This window comes from Dendronephthya gigantea, unplaced genomic scaffold (genome assembly GCF_004324835.1).
Source record: "Dendronephthya gigantea isolate DGI-Jeju-01 unplaced genomic scaffold, DenGig_1.0 000012F, whole genome shotgun sequence".
In the NCBI taxonomy this organism is placed as follows: Eukaryota; Metazoa; Cnidaria; class Anthozoa; order Malacalcyonacea; family Nephtheidae; genus Dendronephthya; species Dendronephthya gigantea.
Window position 1 is genome coordinate 2,713,524 of NW_021163022.1, and position 21,051 is coordinate 2,734,574.

The 21,051-nt window shown below is 36.2% G+C and overlaps 3 protein-coding genes across 4 annotated transcripts; 2 read left to right on the forward strand and 1 right to left on the reverse strand.

Annotated features, from left to right (window-relative positions):
- Positions 1–1,773: 1,773 nt before the first annotated feature.
- On the forward strand, positions 1,774–6,837 carry LOC114519186. The gene is made up of 4 exons (XM_028539271.1): positions 1,774–1,937; positions 5,921–5,971; positions 6,199–6,339; positions 6,554–6,837. The coding sequence occupies exons 1-4, from the start codon at positions 1,892–1,894 to the stop codon at positions 6,658–6,660; spliced, it is 345 nt and encodes a 114-aa protein (XP_028395072.1). The 5' UTR covers positions 1,774–1,891; the 3' UTR covers positions 6,661–6,837.
- LOC114519185 (ADP-ribosyl cyclase/cyclic ADP-ribose hydrolase-like) lies at positions 6,830–10,660 on the reverse strand. The gene is made up of 8 exons (XM_028539270.1): positions 10,444–10,660; positions 9,231–9,739; positions 8,868–8,956; positions 8,551–8,668; positions 8,309–8,406; positions 7,834–7,926; positions 7,656–7,742; positions 6,830–7,559 (listed from the first exon to the last, which is right to left on the reverse strand). The coding sequence occupies exons 1-8, from the start codon at positions 10,520–10,522 to the stop codon at positions 7,478–7,480; spliced, it is 1,155 nt and encodes a 384-aa protein (XP_028395071.1). The 5' UTR covers positions 10,523–10,660; the 3' UTR covers positions 6,830–7,477.
- Positions 10,327–21,013, forward strand: LOC114519183. Of its 2 annotated transcripts, XM_028539269.1 has the most exons (25): positions 10,327–10,373; positions 12,974–13,102; positions 13,380–13,661; positions 14,143–14,361; positions 14,748–14,801; positions 14,912–15,019; positions 15,526–15,588; positions 15,671–15,724; positions 15,797–15,874; positions 15,969–16,049; positions 16,349–16,390; positions 16,495–16,575; positions 16,662–16,772; positions 16,956–17,084; positions 17,305–17,538; positions 17,673–17,705; positions 17,865–17,921; positions 18,392–18,596; positions 18,831–18,901; positions 19,287–19,325; positions 19,480–19,539; positions 19,786–19,866; positions 20,176–20,250; positions 20,587–20,715; positions 20,899–21,013. In XM_028539269.1, exons 2-25 carry the CDS (start codon positions 13,045–13,047, stop codon positions 20,967–20,969), a joined length of 2,415 nt encoding a protein of 804 aa, XP_028395070.1. In that variant the 5' UTR covers positions 10,327–10,373; positions 12,974–13,044; the 3' UTR covers positions 20,970–21,013. The 2 variants fall into 2 exon arrangements, with proteins under 2 accessions (XP_028395070.1, XP_028395069.1); XM_028539268.1 differs by lacking the exon at positions 10,327–10,373 and having other exon boundaries at positions 12,929–13,102.
- Positions 21,014–21,051: the final 38 nt, after the last annotated feature.

Here is a 21,051-nt window from a genome sequence, read left to right on the forward strand (position 1 = left end):
AAAGACGACCTGAAAACCTACAGTCTATATATATACATCATTTCAACAATTATTTTGTGCTTAATGCTAAGCCTTCTTGTACGAACTTATAAACATAGGAAATTGCATGCTCTTTCTGAAATTCTATATCTAAATTACTTGGCACGATATCGGAATCTTAAATTTAATATGTTGTAACATTTTAAGTAAAATTAATATGTTGAAAGTGAGTCTGATAGGTCGTCGTTAATATACGTCTTTATCCAGCCTAATATTTCCTCTGCGTATTGGACTACTATTAAAAAATAATAGCTCTCTTGGGAAATACTGTAATAAATTTTGACAAATACATGTCAAATTTTACTTCTGAAAAACATGTCATTCTAATCCATCAATAAAAATGTACGACTTCGTTAAATTCGTAAGGTAAAGAACTCTATACGTTTTAACCGTAATGTAAATTTTGATTTATACCAGAGAAGACTTGAAAGTCCTTTTCAAGCGTGCCCGCTTGACCGAAAACACTTAAATTCCGCGGAAAAAACTCTTGTTCAGGGTTAATTACTGCGGAATAAATGACCAGTAGGCGTAAGGCAATATAGGTTTTGACTTTAGGCTGTGTTAATTGGACATTATTGCTTGCGACATTGCCTCGGCAGGTGGACCTCAGTTCAATAATCTTCCTCGCTGTTGAATTTCCGTTACAAATGTACAAATCGCACTGTGTTTTAAACACGAAACTGTGTCGTGACGAATTCAGTTCAGCGCCTTTATACTCTTTAAATTAAAATGCAATAAAACATACTCTTTCTAGAAAAGTCGGTTATAAAGTTAAATAAGTCTTAACGTTAAGCCCTCATTTTCTGCTGTATATACAATCTCATTTTTGGGGAGATTTATATTAAACAAATTAGCGAGACAGTTTATATACATATTTCGCTGTCTAAAGTAATATTTCCAAGTATTTTTAAGAGGAAGCTTTCTCTACTTAAAATTCAAAATTTTTTTAATGAAAATCCTATTCTATTTCTCTTCATTTAATTTTCGTTATGGCAAAGCTCTTTAGGGCTATAAATACACAGAAACCCAATTTCCTTAAGCATTTTTACTTGCTTTCAAGCGTGATTTTAACATATTCAATCTGTCCGATTATTTTCATGATTTGTCTCAGTTTCAATGATGTAAAATATAAGATGCCATGCACTATGCTCTTCAACTTTTTTCCGTGTGCTGAGAGGAAATTTTTCAGAGGCGTTTTTTAATAGTGTCTGGCCGTGAGTTCTTAATGAGAAATGTTTATTATACCCTACGTTTCAATAAAATTGACGCCACTTGCCCAGCTTGGGTTTTCCAAAGCCTTGCGATTTTGAGCCGCTCTAGATATTAAATTCGCCCGCACGGATCCTTATGCATAATTTATACTAATCCGACTTTGTTTATCCATTTAATATGCATACTAATTTCTATGGCAAGCTTTTTTTGGCGCGATAAAATCTCATTGTTTATGGATCACTTTTTCGCAGGCTCGCTGCTAACAAATCATTGATAGCACCTTTATAAACGACCAAGAGAGATTTTATCTCTTCCAAGATGTTTAACCTCTCAAAGCATAACTCTACAAGCGAATATTTTGTTTTTTCAACCCCCAGTCGAGTTTGAAAACGATGTTGAAAGGTTTAGCATATAGGGGAAAATAATTCCGGGCCATTAAGCTGCTGCAAAATTAAAGCTATTTAATTTATAACATTCCACCTGCTTCTGCCGCACGTTGAAGGCGAATGTTATTAATTGTTGCCGAATGGTTTAAATACAACCAAGGTTTTGCTGGGCAGTCACTTTTGGTTTGAGGTTGAGAAGGCAACATAGCTAAAAAGAGGAACAGTGAATTTCAAAGTTTGATCCCAAAACCGATATGGCTATCAAGTTCATGATACTCCTTGCTCTTGTTTCCATCGCAGGTAAGTCAGTTAAGAATTGCTTGAGATACACTTAATTGTTCACTTGTAATATTGTGCGATTTACATGAGTTTGAATCAGAAAAGCATTACGTTTTGCCAACGAAATTTAAAATGTAGTCTAACTACAGTGAAGAAGGTAGTTGTGACAGTCTCTTGAATCGTGTTGACATAAGATTTGCTATAAATGGAAAGCAGTTCAAGGCACAGTCAAGGAAATATATTTGGGAGGTGCTGTAATTTACCAAATGAAAAAGACCACCATTCAAGCTTCTTTATAGGCTAAGAATTGTATCTCAAATCTATATGGAAATCATGTTTTAACTTAAAAAGAATAAAAAATATGTCATACAGTAAAAAACAAGTGAACTATATGGTTGGTATTCGCTTGTTATAGTGTGCGAATGAAAAATCCATTTAATCTTCTTCTGCTGTATTCAATATACACCTTTTCAAATGAAAACGTCTTCAGTAGCATTTTTCATTACTTTCACAATTAAAGTAGTTATTTAAATCAATTTATGAATTCGTATATTCTTTGCCTGAAATGAAAAAGACCGCGTAATCTCTCTCATGTTTCTGGCACAAACGTTTGCGGTACTGTTCGTGCAGGCTTATATATCTATGTCTTTCTACTAAGTAGCGGCAACTTTCCTTTTTAAAGCGTAGCACATCCCCTCTCTAAAAGGTGGCACTAAAACCTCTCCCTTAAAGGGAAGCCTGTAGAAAATCTCTTCTTTTTAAAGATAGCGCGTCTCCCTTTTAAAACGAAGCGATTAAAGACAGAAACTAAGATGTTTTCATGACAGCCTATATTTCCAATCGAATCATCGTAGCGAGAAATATTTTACACCTGTTCCCCATGTAATGCTTCATTGCAGTGCAAGAATTAACATAATTTAGGCTTTTAGCAAGAATATTTAGCAAGAATATTGAAGAATATTAGCAAGAATATTGAAGGATATTGTGAGCAAAAAACCGAACATCAAAGACCTAACTATTGAAGCAATATCGTATATAAGGATGCATGACATCTGATTATGATAATGATAAGGCATTGTATCAAGCGAACTGTGCGTTCTAACTTCTGAGTCAAAATATCAAACAAACTTAAAGCTCTCTCGGCTTGTGATTATTTAGAAATTTTCACTTAATATTTGACAGAACATTTGCACTGAAAGATGAATATCAATGGCAATGAAAGTAATTTAGATATATCAGCCATGTCATTTTATTGCTTGCTGATTTATCCTTAATTTTTTGTATAAACCTGGCATTCGATATAAAGGATAATGTACGCTCTTAGCGACTTTCTGTGAAAATTGGTTCATTCACTAGTAAATTAGGAACAATTCTGTGACAACTGGATCTTCACAGGACACAGGTATTCTTAAAGCTGTATTTTCCAAGCTTGCTGTTTCTGACGGTTATACATTTAACTGATGGACTTAAGCTACGGGAGAGATGGGTCTGTGGTTTTGTCAAACTTACAGTAGTTAGTTAGCGTAGAATGTAAGGCATCCGACAAAATTTATCCATATATAGACAACGCGAAGTTTCAGATGTAGTGAATGCATTTGATGCGTATAATCCACTTGTGCGGCTGTATTCATATTGTTGACGCTGCAAATTTGCTATGAAGATGACATGCAGTGTGTTATTTACTGTTTCTACCGAGTTGTTGTAACCTGTTTGCAGCGTGCTGTTTTGTTTGTGAGTGCGGGAGAGGCCTAATAATTTTTCTTGAGAGCAGATTGAATGACTAGATATAATTTTGCTTTAACGCCATCTTCCTTCAAACTTTGCACGTTGTTAGCAAGGCCCATTGGCATAGCAATGCTCAATGTTTTATGTGATCCATTTCAGTTAAATTAACCTGAAAACTAAGTCAGGAATGTATACTCGAGATTGCTCGTACTGAGCAACATTGAATGCCTCAGGATGATAACATGTTGCAGATATCAAAACTTGAAGTGCTTTCTATACTAACAAAAGTAACATAGCAATCAGTAAGAGTTGATTCTCATGCATGCATGCACAAAGATTACCATTTTTTATGTAATTCCAATTTCAAGCATTTGCTTCTTAACTTTCGTTTATCTCAATTAGGCATATATAGATATCACACATTTTTTTTCAGACCATAAGACAATCTATTTAAATGTAAGCTTTTTTTTCATTGCACGATAACAAGAGATGTCTACATTATTGATTGAAACAATACAAGATGATTAACCAGTTCTTTTAGACTAATTCCTTCCCACAAAATTTATAGTGATATGTAACAATTAGAACGAAAGGTAGGAAATATGATTAAATTAGTAAGTTCTTATTCTCAATTTTCGCCAATGCAAGGCCAAACTGAGTTTACTTCGCAATATTGACATGTGGAATTTCGTTTACATGTGTTGAATAAATAAAATAAGAAGCGGCTTGTCTTGTTAGGAATACTTAATTGAGGTTTATGGCGATGCGTGATGCGACCCAGGCAGCCTACAGGGAGAAGTGTTGAAGTTTTCCGAAAAAATCAATTTTGTGCTTAGCGGTACCGCAAAGCATTGCGTGGTGCATTCAAAACTGCATATGTGATGAAATCTGGAAAAAAATGTCGAATTACGTTTAATTCATGCCCTATACACATTTCCTGAAACATTTCCTAATCATACTAGATGGACCTAATTTGAATACGCAAGTCCGGCGCTAATGACAAATATAACGTGTTTGGTTTAGACAGATACGCTACCATTATCCCAATTTGATCAATTTGTTGTTTTGATTCTAAATATTTTTTTTACCCTGTTTCATTTTTTTGGTTCAGTTTCATGAAGGGGAAACCAGACGAAGTGGTAGCGTCCTTTTTCAATAGAAATAGAATACAGCAAGCTTCGTCTTGAGAAAATTTCTATCGCAGTGTTAAAATGATTATAGCTCTAAGATATTTTTATTATTCATAATTACCATGTTTGTGCGCACTGATATCTATGAACACAGAAAGCAATCTTTAATAAGCTTCATCCTCAGCATAAATCTCAATCTCGTAAACATCGCTTAAATGTAAAAGCCGATGCAAGCTGATATGTGACAATAACCTCCCACCTGCGTTTCAATCGAAGCTCTTTGTCTGAGCATACATTAGCCAACTACGTCGATTAACAGTAATTAATTTTGATAATTAATTATATCACTAACGATCAGGACCTTTTTCGTGGGAAGTAAGGCAATTCACAGCATAGGGCGTGGAGCATCACAATGGGAATTGGAATTGGATTTGTTAATTGTTTAAACAAGCAAAATTAGCTATCTCCCCACTAAAACTTGTGCCTTGTCTTTTATTAATAAGGTTTATGATGCGGATGCATTCATTAGCAGCTTAATCCCACTATATTTTGGAAAATTTAAGTGTTATAGCGTAATAATATGAAACTATGTTGAAGGAAAAAAGATCTAGTAAAACATAAAATATGTATTGTAACATTAACATCTTGTATGCAAAGATATAGAGTATTTTTGTAAAATCATCACAGATTAAAGATAGATGTATTATATACAAAACTATACTTGTTAGAGTAAAGACTGCATGATTGCTAATCACAAACCTATCCCCAGTCTCTCGATTCCTTCGGCGCATATCCATAACGTTTTACTTATAATAAAATCCTAACTGATTATTTGAACACGGGAGGTTTTTCCCAAGTTACATGCAGTAGCAGCCAATTTACAATATTTGGAAAAATGTTTTCCTGTTGCTGTGTGCGAAATCAAATAAACAGAGCGTCCAAAAGTGGATGAAACTAAACCATTTAATCAAATTTATTACAATAGTCCAGCGTCACGGTACATCTTGCGGTGCAACTAATTTCAGTTCATGGCATACAGTTGATGGTTTGCCTGCAAAATGACCTAAAAACAAATCGGGTCATATCAATCACATCAATCAGATCGCCATGCTGATATATTCAATTCTTATATTTTTATTTGTTTTTCAGTTGCTGCACCAAAATCACGGAACTTTTTCGCTGATTATCTGTTCAGGAGAGGTAAGAAGCTATTTCACGGCATAAGCTAAATAGGAAACGTTTGATTCAGAAAAAATAACCCACGAAAGATTGCTTGTTGTCCTGGATATCGAGGCACTCACTAGACTTGGTAAAATTTCGAGCGATAATAAGACGCTATAATGTATTACGTAGTTATCATAGAGCGATGCTAGTTTGTGGGTTAATTTAGAATTAACGTCTTCATCGTTATCATAACTTTCTTGCAGCAAGTGGGGGATGTTCTCAGGAAGAGTTAGACGGGCTTGCAGCTGCCGGTGTTGACCTCGCTAAATCAAATATTAACTGTAAGCGGGAACCTGACAACGACTTTGTTCAATTGGATGAGTTGGGTGAAGAAGAAAAAAGAGGTTTGAAAATTGACAATTGCAGAATTCGCAAGTGTTGTATTATATTGTAGGCAGAAATTAGAGCTGAGGTTGAGTACGAAAATGCGGATGTAAACTGTTATGATTATCATTTGATTGTTGATTTGCTGAGCTTGCAAGCCTTCTTCTAAACCTATACGTTTCTCTATATGAGGCCTTGGCCATGAGTCTATCAGGAAATCTCGTTCTTTTGCAGGTTGCTCAATTGACTACAGCTCAAACCCGGCATGCTGCAGTCCTGGTTGTAATTGGATAATGGAACTACATTGTATGAGCCCGATTCAGATGATCTGCAAGAAATAAATAACATAATTGATCGCTTGAAACTTTAATCATGATTTTGTGCTATTATCGACGTCACATTGACTCATAATAGTTCAAACGCTAAATATATATTTATATTATATATTATATAAATATATATATAATATATATATATATTATTACATATACTGTTATATATACATAAAGTACTTCCTACGAATCTATAGTATATAGTGAGGCGTGTGTGTAAAATACATTAATACTTTGAGAAATATTATCTATAAATGATATATGTTCAGCAACAAAATTTATGCGATTATACATCTAGCTTCATTTGTTTCTTTGTCTTTTGATTGCTTCCAGAGCATTTGTAATGATTTAAAGAAAATTCACTGACTAGAACACATGCATTCTGAGTAGTGAAATCATTTTTGTGCAACTCTTAGTTAAATCAGTTCCTTTAAATAATACTGTACTTGAAATTTTTTTGGATCAGCATTTAATTGAGCCGCAACATCGTTTTCAAAAGCGCTTGGCCGCTCTGACGCTTTGCCTAGATCGCTGATTGGTTAAAAAACAATGGCGCATGCTTTACCAGTTCTTAAATAAGCTATTCATCTTGAAAGAGACGACACTGAACAACTTCGTCCCTATCGGCGTTTAATTTTAAACTTAGCGAGAAACAAAGAACACACGGTCGTTTATTAACACGTCATTTCATTTGTGCGTCAGGAACCTCGTACCCGGGTAAGAACCTGGAATCTACATTATCTAAATGTTCAGTTCATCCCTCAACTTAATTTATCTAAGATCTATAGATTGATATTTCGATCATCACTTTGGTCCCAATTTATTTTTATCGCTTTAACAAAGCCGTCAGATGAAACTGACAGAGAGCATCTTTTGGATAGTCAAGACACAACAGCGCACGTATAGATCTAAACAACAAGAAACCCAAAAATAGATTATACATGTACAATTCAGAAAACAAAGGTCTTTTGGATTATGCGATTGAATAAAATATAAATACTCACAGTGGATTGTCGATACAGGATGATTTAATACCACGAGATTTAATTTGCTTCTGTAAGGCTTTTACCGAATATGTTCCACATCGCTCTCTATAAGATTCGTTCACTTTACAAAAGCAATACTTTATGAATCGTCATAAAAATTTCAGATAATTATTCTAACAGTGGTCATGACACTTACAGTACTTTCCAATGTAAGGAATGTCCAACCATTATTCTCACTTCTGTTACTTTGTTAGGGTTGAGATTTGGTACCTGATTTCTGGCCAAATAACTGAAATAAAACCAAATTTAGCTAATAGCGCCGATCACTACGGTTAAACAGCCTGTAAAGTTAAAAACTGGACGTAATGAATTAAATGAATTGTACTATTGCTCTCAGTTGTAGATACGTTCCAATATAACCAGGGAGCAGCGTGGCAGCGTCTTCAAACAACTTAGCAAGTAACTCTCCTGACGAAGGCCCTCAGGTCGAAACGTCAAGAAGTGTTTTGTCTATTTTAGGCAGCTGTTATACCACATTTGATGCTCTCAGTTGATTATATCATTTGTCTAGTTGTCAGTACATGATAGTTCTATTATGCTTATTTATTATTATATTTATGTATTTATTCCATTCAGTCGCAGTTACAAATGGAAAAAACTTAGCAACTTGCCTGTCCATCATATAGGCAGAAAATATCTGTTTATCTTTCCAATGTTGTCTTGTTCCATTAATGATTATGTGGACAATTCCTTCTGATCTTTCTGCCATCTGAAAGCAATTTTAAAGTAGTATATACTTAGAATTGATGAAAATGTGCTGTTCAGAAAATTTTCAGTGTGACATGATCTAGCCTCTAGCCTAGCTATATATGATTATGATGCGATTCTTGATAATCTGAAGCTTGTATCGTACCTTCTTTGCTGCAGCTCCCCAGAATGCTTTCTGTTTGGCACACTCGTACGGACATTGTTTGTAATTGATGCCTGGCTCTGCGATCATTCCACACCACTGCATGCCATCCAGAAGATACCTAATGTTTAGAAAATTATTCGCATTTAAGTGCATGGCAGTGAACCCAAATTCACTCGACTTCGTATTTCACCAAACTATAGCAGACTATAGATCAGAAATTTGACGCAAAAAAGTCATCTCATTGGTTGTGGATACATATATGTATCTTAGCTCCCCGTTTTGAGAAAATTCAAGTCAGTGCATGAAAATTATACTACCCTGCAAACGTGTCTTCCAAAGCAGTAAATCTTGTGTTAAATTCTGACAGCTCGTGCGTGATTTCTCGTGTTCCTGACCAAAGCAATGACTATAGTATAGATGAAGAAACAAAGTGTATAATAGCGCTCGATAAAGATATTTCATTAGAAGATTTGTCATGCGTAGAAATTAAGCCACCCTATCGCGTACATCAGTATACCCTTCAGTCCTTTCTCTCAATTCAAACCTCCTGCAAACCTTTCCCTAACTTGCCCTATATTCATCACCCTATTCTCCCTAACCTCCTTCGAGCACTCCTAAACCTTCACCTAGAAGGCGGGTTATATGGTTTGCATATTAATTATAATTTTCAATATTCTCACCTTGTTAACCAAAGGATCTTCATGGATCATTCCAAAGAAATCTTTATAATCTTCCAGAGTCACATCGCAGGGCTCCTTATATGCAAATCCAGTTAGAAAGGCTTCCCATAGCCTAGGGCAGTCTATAGTTTCACTAAACTGAAACTTTTTCTGATACACCCAACATTTACCAATAAATATTTCCTTCAAATGTTTGTCTGTGCCTTTAACAGGCTTAAATCTCCATAACTGAGCTTTTTCATATTCAGTCAATTTTCTAATTTTCGTTTTTGATTTATGTAAAGTGTCCTTGCGTTCGCTCTCGCCCACCCTGAACGGAAGTGGAATAGCGAGGGGTACGGCGGTGGGAGATGGGCTCATGGCAAGGTATGTTCTAACTTGGGGGCTGTTGTTTGGTATAGTGTTTCTGTTTTTCCCATCACTTGTCTTTGTTTGGCCTTCGTAAAACTGTTGAAGTGCGGTCTGCGTGATTCCTCTAGGATCTTGCGCTTTCGTAAATGGATGCAAGCCTTGGAAATACAATTATTTCGCAATATCATTGTTATTAAGTAGACCTAATTTTCTGTCATCTATCATAAATAGTCCTATATAAAGAATCACGTTGTTAGGGGGGCGAAAAAGAGACTTGAGGGGCACATAGGGTGAAAACTAATAGGAGCAAGTGAGAATCAAAGGGCAGGGTGGGCGAATGCCCCCTCGCACTCCCTTCTCAGGCGTCCCTGAGTCCTAATGTAGCTTTCGTAATCTAAGCAGGGAATGGCGGCTAGTGGGAAGTTCTGAAGAAACCATTGGGTAGAAAAGGCGAGAGGCCTGTTTCAATAATTTTCAAACCAAGTATTATAAAAGAAGGTTTACAAAACCGTCGGAAAATTTTAGCGAAAGTTTTGACTGTGACTTTATTGCAATAAAGCTTTTGGTTCAAGCATTTGTACACAGGGAAAATTTTCCGCTAGACCGATCTCGTTGGTTTAATTAGGTTTGATATATTCCTGCATCCACCTCCCTTTGTTTGAAACAAACACCAGTTTACTAAACATCACATGTTTTCTGTTTTCCTATCGCATTACAGGTTCCAGTCAAAACAATATAATATTGTTGTGAAGAGAATTGATTCTTCATAAAGATCACAGTTAAGATCAAGTGGTGGGTTCATTGTTTAATTATCAAAGTATCCATTAATTGAGACTAGAATTTCTTTATCGCGTTTACCTACCCGCTAAAAAGACAAGACTGGCCAAAGCTATTCCACAACAATCATTCATTCTAATGAACGACCTGAAATCTTTGCTCATCTTACTTTAGACCATACTTAAAAGTCGTACATCGTAAATCCGACGGCTACTCAATAGTATGGCGGGTTGGTTTTCACGCTTGGTTTAACAGTTCCGGTTGTAAATTGATTTCGAACTGGCATTGGCTATGCTAGAAGTAGTACACTGAATCTTGAGGAAGAAACGGTGCATTTTAACTGCCTATTCTACATCGCGTCATATCTTTATATATCACCAGAATAGGAGATTTATTTAGCTTTTTGTGGCATGTGAAGGACCGAACCATCTCATTTATTAACTTATCCTACGCCGCTAAAACGAGATATTTTTAATTGTAACAACTAAAACATGGCACGCCAAACTTCACAGGTTTTCCGAGTTTTCTATATAAACTGCTATAAGATAAATCCAGTTTTAAATTCACCAAAACTGTGCTTCTGACGCTCTAAATTTCACTGAAAATTGATTCAACCGGGGGTCCTCACATGATTCGCAGCTTCCATTACTGGATGGGGGGACATTCATTCATCACTTTTAAATTCTGAGGCCCGTATTGTCCTCTACATGTGCCCGTACACCCAGGGCCGCCGAGAGAAATTGTGGGGCCTGGGGCAGAATATTTTTCTTGGGCCCTATGACGTCATGGTTTTCTATATCTGCGAGGCATAAAATACTTCAAAGCATTGTGCAAAAGTTTACAAACAAATCTTTTTAAAAACAATATCAACATATCTTAGAAATTAAAATAACAATGAGTGTCACTCGTACTTTCGACTAGTGTGCGAATAATACACCAAGCTCAACATTTTCAGTCCGCCGGAAAACGGCAGTATTCGACCATGGTCGAGTCTACCCGATCACCCGAAAACGGCGTATTCGACCATGGTCGACCCCGCAGGAACTGGCGTATTCTACCATTGTCGAGTCTACCCGAAAACGGCGTATTGACAATGGTCGAGTCCGCCGGAAAATGGCGTAATCGACCATGGTCGAGTCCGCCGGAAAATGGCCTATTCGAGTATGGTCGAGTCCGCCGGAAAATGGCGAATTCGACCATGGTCGAGTTCGGCGGAAAATGGCGAATACGACCATGGTCGAATTGGCCGGAAAATGGCGTATTCAACCATGGTCGAGTTCGCCGGAAAATGGCAAATGCGACCATGGTCGAGTTCGCCGAGAAAGGGCAAATACGACAATGGTCGAGTTCGCGGGAAACTTGCAAATGACGATCATGGTCGAGTTCGCCGGAAAATTGCAAATGACGATCATGGTCGAGTTCGCCGGAAAATGGCGAATTCGACCATGGTCGAGTCCGCCGGAAAATGGCTTTTTAAGGTGTTTTAATTTTAGATTCTTTCTTAAGTTGGGGGCCCCTTCAGGTTTGGGGCCCGGGGCAAAATGCCCCCCTATCCCCCTTCTCGGCGGCCCTGCATGCGTACACCTATATGATTGTAAAATCAGTATACGCTTCATAGTACTTGTATTAAAGCTCTCATTTGAATTTTCAGTACTTGATAAACACAGTGATGCTCAGTCTCGTTTTACACCCCGTCTGAAACCTCTCAGGGAATTGAACTGAATTTATCACTATTGTCTGTCTAAGTTGCAATAATTTCCACTTCGGTTGATGGTGTCACTTTTAAAGGTTATAATAAGTTTAATTTTATATGAAAGAATAAAATAGATATTAGCGTATGGAATTTGGAAGTAAAAACATTTTTGCCAAATTAAAGGTTGTCCTAAAGGTAATTTTATTGCTTTTCGAACATTCTTACAACGGGTGAAATAATCCGGTGGAACAATCCTGGTCTTCAAAGTGATTCATAACTTTCTGAGGATGGTAATCATGGTATATGTAATAGTCTGTCTCTAAAAGCACATTTTAACACATGTGCTTAAGAACTGTTTATCAATATAAATGTTTCAAGCTGAGGTAAAACGTCGCATTTTAGTGGCGTCGAAAGCAATTCAAACAATAGATAATGAGATGATAATGAGGCCAAATGAGTTTTATCATTTCATTATCTATTGTTTGAATTGCATTCGACGCAACCAAAATGCGACGCATAACCATACTCTTAGATTGCATTTGAATCTTGATATACGGACTATTAAGTAAGTGGAAGTTGAGTGATGGCATGCGGTTATTTCGTTATCGCAGCAATATACGCCTAGTTTATGCGTCGGAATTCTGTCGCGTCGAATGCATATAAACAAAAGATAAGATGATAATAAGGCTGGATCGCTTTATCTACTTTTTTGAATTGCACCCGGCGCGACGTATAAACTAAAGGCCCTTGAAGTCGCATAGTTTGCTATTGTGCTATAGACAACTGTGCAGGTGGATGAAGTTATAGTCGTCACGGCCCAGTTCCTAAACATGACTAAAGCTCAACCGAGCGTAAAATATTGATAATTTACAGAACAGAAACACCGTATTATAATATAGATTTCAAAAATTATTACATTTAGATGCCTAGTGGTCTGCTTAAGCGATATGTGATCAAGATTTTTCAAGTTGTTTCCTTCCATTGGGAAGTGCAATGTTTTTTACGATATCTGTGTTATTATATCTCGGGAGTATTATACAATTCACCGAAGGTATGGAGGAGAAATAATAGGATTAAAAGTATTATAACTCTCGTGGTTCTTTCGTGGATCAGTGGATTATACTTCAAACGTGGCTTCACTTTAGTGACTCAGAGTTTCGATTCAGTTTAGCAATACTTGCAGTTTTCTAATAGTGACTTCAATACCAACCCTGATTAACTTGGTAAAAAACTTTAACATTTGAATGTGAGATTCTCAGTGATTTCTTGTCTGAAACATTTCCTCTGTTAAACCATTCATAGCCCATTTACCCTAGTCTATATTTTAGGGTCATCGAAATCAAGATGTGCTGTTGTAATATTTGTCAACCAGTCCTCATTTAAAAGTGCGGCAGATCTCACAGATTACGTGGAAAACATTCGGGGCCTTTCCACTGACCGCACTAGCGTATATTTCTCTGAACAACCAGATCTATTTAAAGTGAGACATGGACTTTTCATTCAAGCCCCTGGATTGTTTGCTTTGGAGTCACAAAAAAATCCAGGAAAATATCTACGAAGGGCAAATCATACAATAGTCTTGGAGGATGAACAATCAAATGATGAATTCAGTGAGTTGAACCGATGAGGGCATAGGAACTAGGCATAATAGGGAGTACAAGGAAAGGCAATAAAGTTAAATAAAATCTCCGGGCACTGACTGAGTTAGTACTTTGAAAATGAGTACAAGAGTTATTCCTAAAGCCTTGTTTGATCTAAGTTTAGCGAGAGCTGGCAAGCAGGGGGTTTTTAATCAGTGCTGAGCGCATGCATGCGTATTTTGTCAGCTTTCATTAGCTGCGATCAAAGAAAAACACGAGTTCCACGTGAATTCAATGATTTATCGCGAAAACAGGCAGAAATTTTGTCAACCCTCATGAAAAGTATATACAGGGGTTGAAGAGATTCATGCGATGATCCTTGTTCGGACATTAGGGGGAGTTTTAGCTTCCAGATCTCATCTGAGTTTACCCAGGGCTTAATTAACTACCTTGAAATCAATATTCAAATTTCAGACACGTGATAAAGTTTTCACGAATCTTTAATTACTAGAAAACGATGCGACATTTTTAATGGATCATGTTGAGAGGAACGAAAGCTACACCACTCTAAAGCTGTTCTCACATCGCTCTTGGAAACTGTCAGAACCTCCGAATACTCAGGCTCCACTTTTCTTTCGTGATCACACGGACAGTACGACTCCATCGAAAACATCTGAACTTCTTGTTGTCGCTCAGCCATGCCCGGAGAACGATGATGTAAAACAACCTGGTATGAATAACACCTTTAGGCCCGTTTACACTTGCAATTTTTGCTGCGATTTTATGTGCGATTTTCGTCTTTTGATTGATGTAAACGAGTTAATTAGTTAAGAAGTTCAAATAGAGCCGCTTACCGTATTACTCATTCACATCTATCAAAAGAGGAAAATCGCAGCAAAAATCGCAAGTGTGAACGGGCCTTTAAAATGACCTACAGTTAGTAAAATTCAAGAGTTTTCAACTTACGACGCAACCAGCTAGTTCCATGATCATGATACGCTTTTAACTGAGACAAAAAGGATAAAAAGTTTTGGGTTTTCATAGGTTCTCTCGCTTTTCTGCTATAAACAGGAAATTTATGAAACAAAATTTTTGGATGAAATTCTATATTTGTAGTTGTCAAATCATCCAAACCCGAACCAAAGATTAAATCAACTTCGTTTAAATCAGGTAATATGGCCTCATTAAATTAGAAAGTATTGCCTCATTAAAAAGTATGTGCTCATTATATTTCAACGGTGTGGTAACTTCTTCCATCGTCTCATTTATTTCTTATTCAGGTCCAAGAATTGGCAACATTCATCAAGGTGGTAATCACGTCACTGAAATGCCTCCACTTCCAACTGATGCAGTTTTGAATGGAAACGATAAGACAAAGTATTTGACAGGTTGGTGCATGTGTTCTTTGAACCGCTGCAATTGTGGATCGCATTCTGTGATCTAATAGCGGGGTTCAGATTTCATTCCCACTACCACGTACTACCGCTACCTTTGAGGAAATATGAACGAATCAAATGCGATAACTCTATCATATTAACCAATCACGAGCACAATAGGTCAACGAAAGGTAGCAGTAGTGAGTAGTTTGTAGTGGAAGTCACATCAGAACCACGCAAATAGTTCGTGCATGACGATACGTAATCTTTTACTTCTTGTGTATAACCTGTGAAAAGAGTTCGTTGAGTTTCTTCAACGTATTGTTTTAAGACTATTTTCCTCACTAGTCATATGACACGTATCGTTGAAAAACTTGCGTATCGCATCTTCTCCTTTGCACTCTCGCGGGCAAAGGAAAAACCCACCGGTACAGTACCATACGTCATGCATGTTGGGTATTGATACAAAAAGTTTATAATAATTAACAAAGTTTGCTTTTGCTTTCGCTTTCCTACAGCTATAACAAATCAAGGGAAATGGAAGACCATTCCTAATGAATATTCCTTTAATAATTACGAAGGTAAGAAAATTAATTTTGCTTTGTAAGAGGCCTAATATAAGAGCTCACATGTACATATTAATGAAATTATATTGATTTTTAGTACCAAGTTTTGTTATGAATTCTTTAATTGAAAACGCCAAAACTGCTAGCGATGGTTAGTGTCTTATATTATGCGTAATTTAGAATATCTAAAAACAAGCCAATCTCTATAGATCTTTTTTCTTAGGAGTAGAAACCCCGGGGCCTGGAACGAATCAAGCTTCAATAGTAACAAATAAATCACCACCACAACAACCAATTACAGGTTTGTTAAAGTCGGCACTGGTCAAAGTAACTTCAGTTGGATTTTGTTGAGATTAAAGAAAAGGATTTTTTTCCTAATTGTCCGTTTCCTCTAGAGCATAACAACCTTTCACCAACGACCAAGCAGAAAATAAGTGAACTTTCTAGTTTGATAAGTGATCCTGACATTGATGACAGTGAGTATATTAAACTAAAACTTCAAAGGCATCTGAAGGATTCTCGTGTAGTTTTTCATGGTAAAGCCAGGACTCTATTCTTGAGGGTACACTACGTAGTTATTGGAAAGCTTTTGGCCTGTGACTCCGACCGAAGCGATGAAGGTTGGGTGGAGGATCAAATCTTTAAAAATTGCGTTGTGTTTTATAGAATATTCGTTACGTAGCTATATGTACACCCTGTACCAAGTTATTCTTCATTTTCAATTCAATATAAAAAGCTGTGATGATAATGATAAAAAACTGTGATACTTTTTTAGTTGAAAACAATTTAAAGGATCTTCAATATGGTAGTAAGGGATGTAAGTATTTGGCACATTTTGTAACTACTTCATGCCCTTGATCGTTCCCTGATTGATTTTTACTGTCATAACACCGAAATAAAGTCTATATTTCCTTCGTTCAGGTAAATTGTTAGTAGCTGAAGACACGATGGAAGAAAACGCAGCTTTCAAAGATTCAGTTGCACAACCCAAGTCTAAGAAAGGTATCGATCATAAACTGTATTCATTTGTTTTTATGCACTGAAGATCCTGCACAATTATTTCAGCATCTTCAAATTTGCTTGTTTAGAGTGTTTGGACGAGTTTCCAGAAGCGTGCCTCGAGATGGCAAAGAAAGGATATTGTTTGGCCTTCAAGTCACTCATGTCTTCTGTTTGTCGTAAATCATGCAACCTTTGTTGTAAGTTTAATTGTTTACGGATTTTGCCCATTTATATCAGGCTGGTGGAAAGATAGGAGAATTTACTTTCATTTTAATATATGGTAAACAATTCTTTTGGTCGATGTATGCAGTGAAACTTTAAACAATTTCCATGTTTCAACTGTTATGTCATTTAATAATTTGTACAGCTATGTATTTCAGCCCGGTTGTTAGACACTGGATTTACGTCGTGTACGAAGACTTGTGGTGGAGGACGTCAAATGAGAATGATCAAAATAAACCGTCGTGAATATTTGCAAACTCGTCGCTGTAATGCACATCCCTGTCCTAGTAAGTCATCAGTTTTTTGCTGTGGAACTTTGTGCTTTGTCGACTAAGGTACAATGGATTACCTGATGGTTAAACTAGTGCTACCCTGATATATATTAGATTAAAAAAGAAATAACTCTCCGCATATATAGCAATCAACATTTTAATCAGTGATTTGAAGAAATCAAGCTTAATTAATTATTACAGCCAAAAAAGTTAATTTCGGTCATTACACATTTAGTAAATGGAGGCTACAGTGAATATGGTCCATACACTGAGTGTAGTGTTACCTGTGGGGAGGGGGTCAAGTATCGAAGACGAACATGCACTCATCCTAGACCTAAGTTCAATGGTAAATCATGCCGAAGACTGGGGCCTTCGATTGAATCTAAACCTTGTAATGGTCACCCATGTCCTAATAAAGATAGCGACAGAAAGAAACCTAGAAATAAAGAAAAGACAAAGAAAATACATCGTGAGTAAAAATTTTAATATTGTTATGCTCACTGATATACATAACATATACTTTTTAACCGAAGTGATTCGAAGTAAATCTCTACTTTTAAATGATAGAAATTACAAAATTATTTTTGTTGCTACGCATTGTAGATTCTCATAAACAAAAGGCCGCTCTTCACATTGGTAAGGATACGTCGAATTTGTAATTTACATTAGAAACACAATCGCCGCCCTTCCGATTCCTCTCACAAAGAATAGAGTTATAGATTTGCCTATAAATGGTCCCAAACCCGAATCTGATTAATTTAATTTGTGAAAAAATATTTGCCGAATTATTTCCAGATGGACCTCACTCGAGCGAAGTTCATCACCATTCCATTTTATTAAAAGGAAAGAAAGGTACTATCACTGTATTCTTACATCTGTGTTTTTCATATATATACTTAAGATGCTTATTGGGTTTGTACAATCACAGTTAATAGATAATACCTGGTTTGGAGACGAAATAAAAGTACAAAACAACTCATTAACTATGCTATTGTCCAGGTTTATGCAAAAAATGGTTCCTTTATCGTCACGTGTCTATTGTATTTTAGCCAAATTTACCAATGGCATTCGTCTTGTTAAGCTCCTCAACCTTGACTTGAAAAGTATGTTAATTATAAGATTGCCATTGGTTTATCTGTGTAAAATACAATAGACATGTGATGAGAAAGGAACAATTTTTTGCATAAATCTACCTCAACATAGTTAATGAGTTGTAATTGTAGTTTTATGTGGTCTCCAAACCATGTATATTCTATTAACTGTGATACAATGAACAGTAATTTAGTTTGGTAGTCAAATATATTGTGATTGTCTTCTTTCAGTCGCCAACTTGCGCTGTACACCGAAGAGCGGAGAATTAAAAAGCGTTATTCAAGATTCTCCCACAAAACGATTCACTATTCATCATTTACGAAATAATTCTGTCGATAAATCAAAGAAAAGCAATGTCGAAGAAAGTGAAATTGTATATAATCATGAAGGCCTTCCTGTTGATACGGCGAAAACTGTCGTGAAGGCGTTCAAATCGTAAGTTCACGTGCAAGATTGCGTTCATTTTGTACGCTGTTTTGTGAGGCCCTTCCGAGCTTGTTTTTGAGTGAGTGAGTAAAATCACTCTTATGAGGCTTTTTCTCTGTGTTGACGTTCTCTTTGCTCCTGGCCTAACATCCAGTTGCGACCAGCCATCCCATCTTTTTTTCTTCTTAGCCTCATCTAATTTTTTCAGTATACTATAGGGTGCATTTTATCTTCAACTTCCAGGCCGTACAAGATCATTTTAGCACGAAAAGGTCACAATAATATGAAACTATTGGAGGAATGTGTTCAAGTTGGTAAGAGCGATTTACCAGATAAAGTGTAAAATTTATGATAGATAATAATGATAGATAGATTACCAAAGATTCATGATAGATAAATAGATATCAAATAGACCTATCTATCTATCTATCTAGATAGATAGATAGGTTTATTTGATAAAACACTTTGCAGTCTTTTAAGACTGAATTGCGTGTTCTTTTAATCTTTTATAAGAATTCAATAGAGATTTACAGAGTAAAATATTCAAAGTTACAATTAATAAAATTTAAGGTTGGTAAAGTATATGGACTAAATATTTAGAAACGTATATGGTGATAAAGTACCATCAACTTGATATTGCGATCTTTTTTAAATCACATCATAGAACTTGCAAATTTTTGGTTAATTTTTTTGCTGTAGAAGATGAAATGAGGAAAAACGACGAGACATCGTATACAGGTACAAATTTCGCTGTTATTTGCATTAATACTAAAGTTGGCCAAAGTTAATAGCTATTACGTCTTTTTTATATAGTTACTAGTGATAATTATTTTATAACCTAATGACCAAACTTTTGCGATGAATGAATTTTGGGCGTTTATAACTCTTTCAGAAGGAAAACATCATGGTGGTAATCTTATTTATACAAGACCAAACGAAAAATCGTATTCAGGTAGTTAGAGCAATTGTACGTTCAACCTCGTCCCAGAGTTTGTGCTGCAAGTAAAATTCTTGAAATAATTTTGTTGGACGTCGCATTAAAAAGTGGTGAAAAAAAACTGCATGTCAATCATGTTGATGGTCGCGACCATAAGGATTTTGACAGAATAATTGGCGTAGTTCTCTCTACATATGGATGATCCCTCATCCCTAGCATCGCATGATCCAGTCACAAACATATATGTAATTTCATTGCCAGATTTCAATGAATACAAATTTGAGACTGGGAATATTGCCACACCAGAAGTAACGGTATCCCACAATGACGAAGATCATGATGGTACGTCATGTAACATAGATCTAATCCTGTATATACTCTTAATCATCAATTGCATTCTTTAAAATATAAGTTCTCAAACACTTTGACTGCCCTCCATTGGGCTAGGGTTCAATTTCAGTTCACTTTTTCCACAGAGAAGAGTTGTTTTCGTACTTTCCATTATATTTTTGCATAAGTCTGTATCCTAAAAGCGCTAAGAGTAAATCCATTTGGTATATACAACGAGACTGTGTCAGAGATGTGGAAAGATACGATAGATTCACCTGGTATGAAAATATCCACATAATTAACATAATAAATCTTTTTCAGATTATTCATCTCCATTAAGTGAGAAGCTTTTTGATGAACCTAAAGGATTTGATGACATTTTAAGTAAACTAAATTGTATGTTCGAAAGTTACCCTTCATTGTATGTATATATATGCCCCCCGTGAGCTCCATGCATAAGATCACGCTTTTGTGCTCATGATCGAAAAAAAAATTGAAACGCTAACGTACGTATTACTCAGGATCATCGACCTGATGAGGGGTGTATTCGTATATACGTCTTATGCCGGGCTTATTTCTTTTGATAGTGATTGTTTTTACCTTTCTTTGAGAATGAGTATATCAATATACAAGCATGCACCAAATACCCTACTCTTGCAGTATTGCGGCAGATCATGTCTCAGGTGATATTTAAATATGGCGTGGCATGATTATAACAATCTTTTCATCTAGCAATCAGCCCAAGAATCAATGATCAATTGAGTCAGGAACAAAACTTGGAAAATTCAATAAAAATGGAAGCTGCAAGACCTGTTGACGCTATGGCATTCACTGGTGAAGAAAATAACGATGAAAGGGAAGGTAAAATCACTCATGGCTTTAATTAAGCTGCTGCCAATGCTGCCCGTTTATTAAACGGCACATACCGGTATTTCAAATAAAGATTCAGTACACACTATACAAAGTATTAATATAGAAATGAATGAATGACGTATAGCTATACACTACAAATATACATGTATTAAAATTTGTCTTCTGATTTAGGGGTTGATACGAGTTCCAATAAAGATAATTATGAATATGACGTGCAATCAGTGCCAGAGGCAAAGAGATGACAAGTCATAAACGTAGAGTTTTCGATGCTTCCTTGCTTGAAACGAATCAGTGTTATTGTATACATGGTGAGGTAATGTCCAT

Coding starts and splice junctions, on each gene's coding strand:
- LOC114519183 (XM_028539269.1), top strand. CDS start 13,045: ATGTTTTTTACGATATCTGTGTTATTATATCTCGGGAGTATTATACAA. Junction 18,597..18,830: donor GTCGTGAAGGCGTTCAAATC/GTAAGTTCACGT, acceptor TTCAACTTCCAG/GCCGTACAAGATCATTTTAG. Junction 20,716..20,898: donor AAATAACGATGAAAGGGAAG/GTAAAATCACTC, acceptor CTTCTGATTTAG/GGGTTGATACGAGTTCCAAT.
- LOC114519186 (XM_028539271.1), top strand. CDS start 1,892: ATGGCTATCAAGTTCATGATACTCCTTGCTCTTGTTTCCATCGCAG. Junction 1,938..5,920: donor TGCTCTTGTTTCCATCGCAG/GTAAGTCAGTTA, acceptor TTTGTTTTTCAG/TTGCTGCACCAAAATCACGG. Junction 6,340..6,553: donor GGGTGAAGAAGAAAAAAGAG/GTTTGAAAATTG, acceptor GTTCTTTTGCAG/GTTGCTCAATTGACTACAGC.
- LOC114519185 (XM_028539270.1), bottom strand. CDS start 10,522: ATGAGCAAAGATTTCAGGTCGTTCATTAGAATGAATGATTGTTGTGGA. Junction 8,957..9,230: donor AAGATCCTTTGGTTAACAAG/GTGAGAATATTG, acceptor TCTATACTATAG/TCATTGCTTTGGTCAGGAAC. Junction 7,743..7,833: donor TCCTTACATTGGAAAGTACT/GTAAGTGTCATG, acceptor CGAATCTTATAG/AGAGCGATGTGGAACATATT.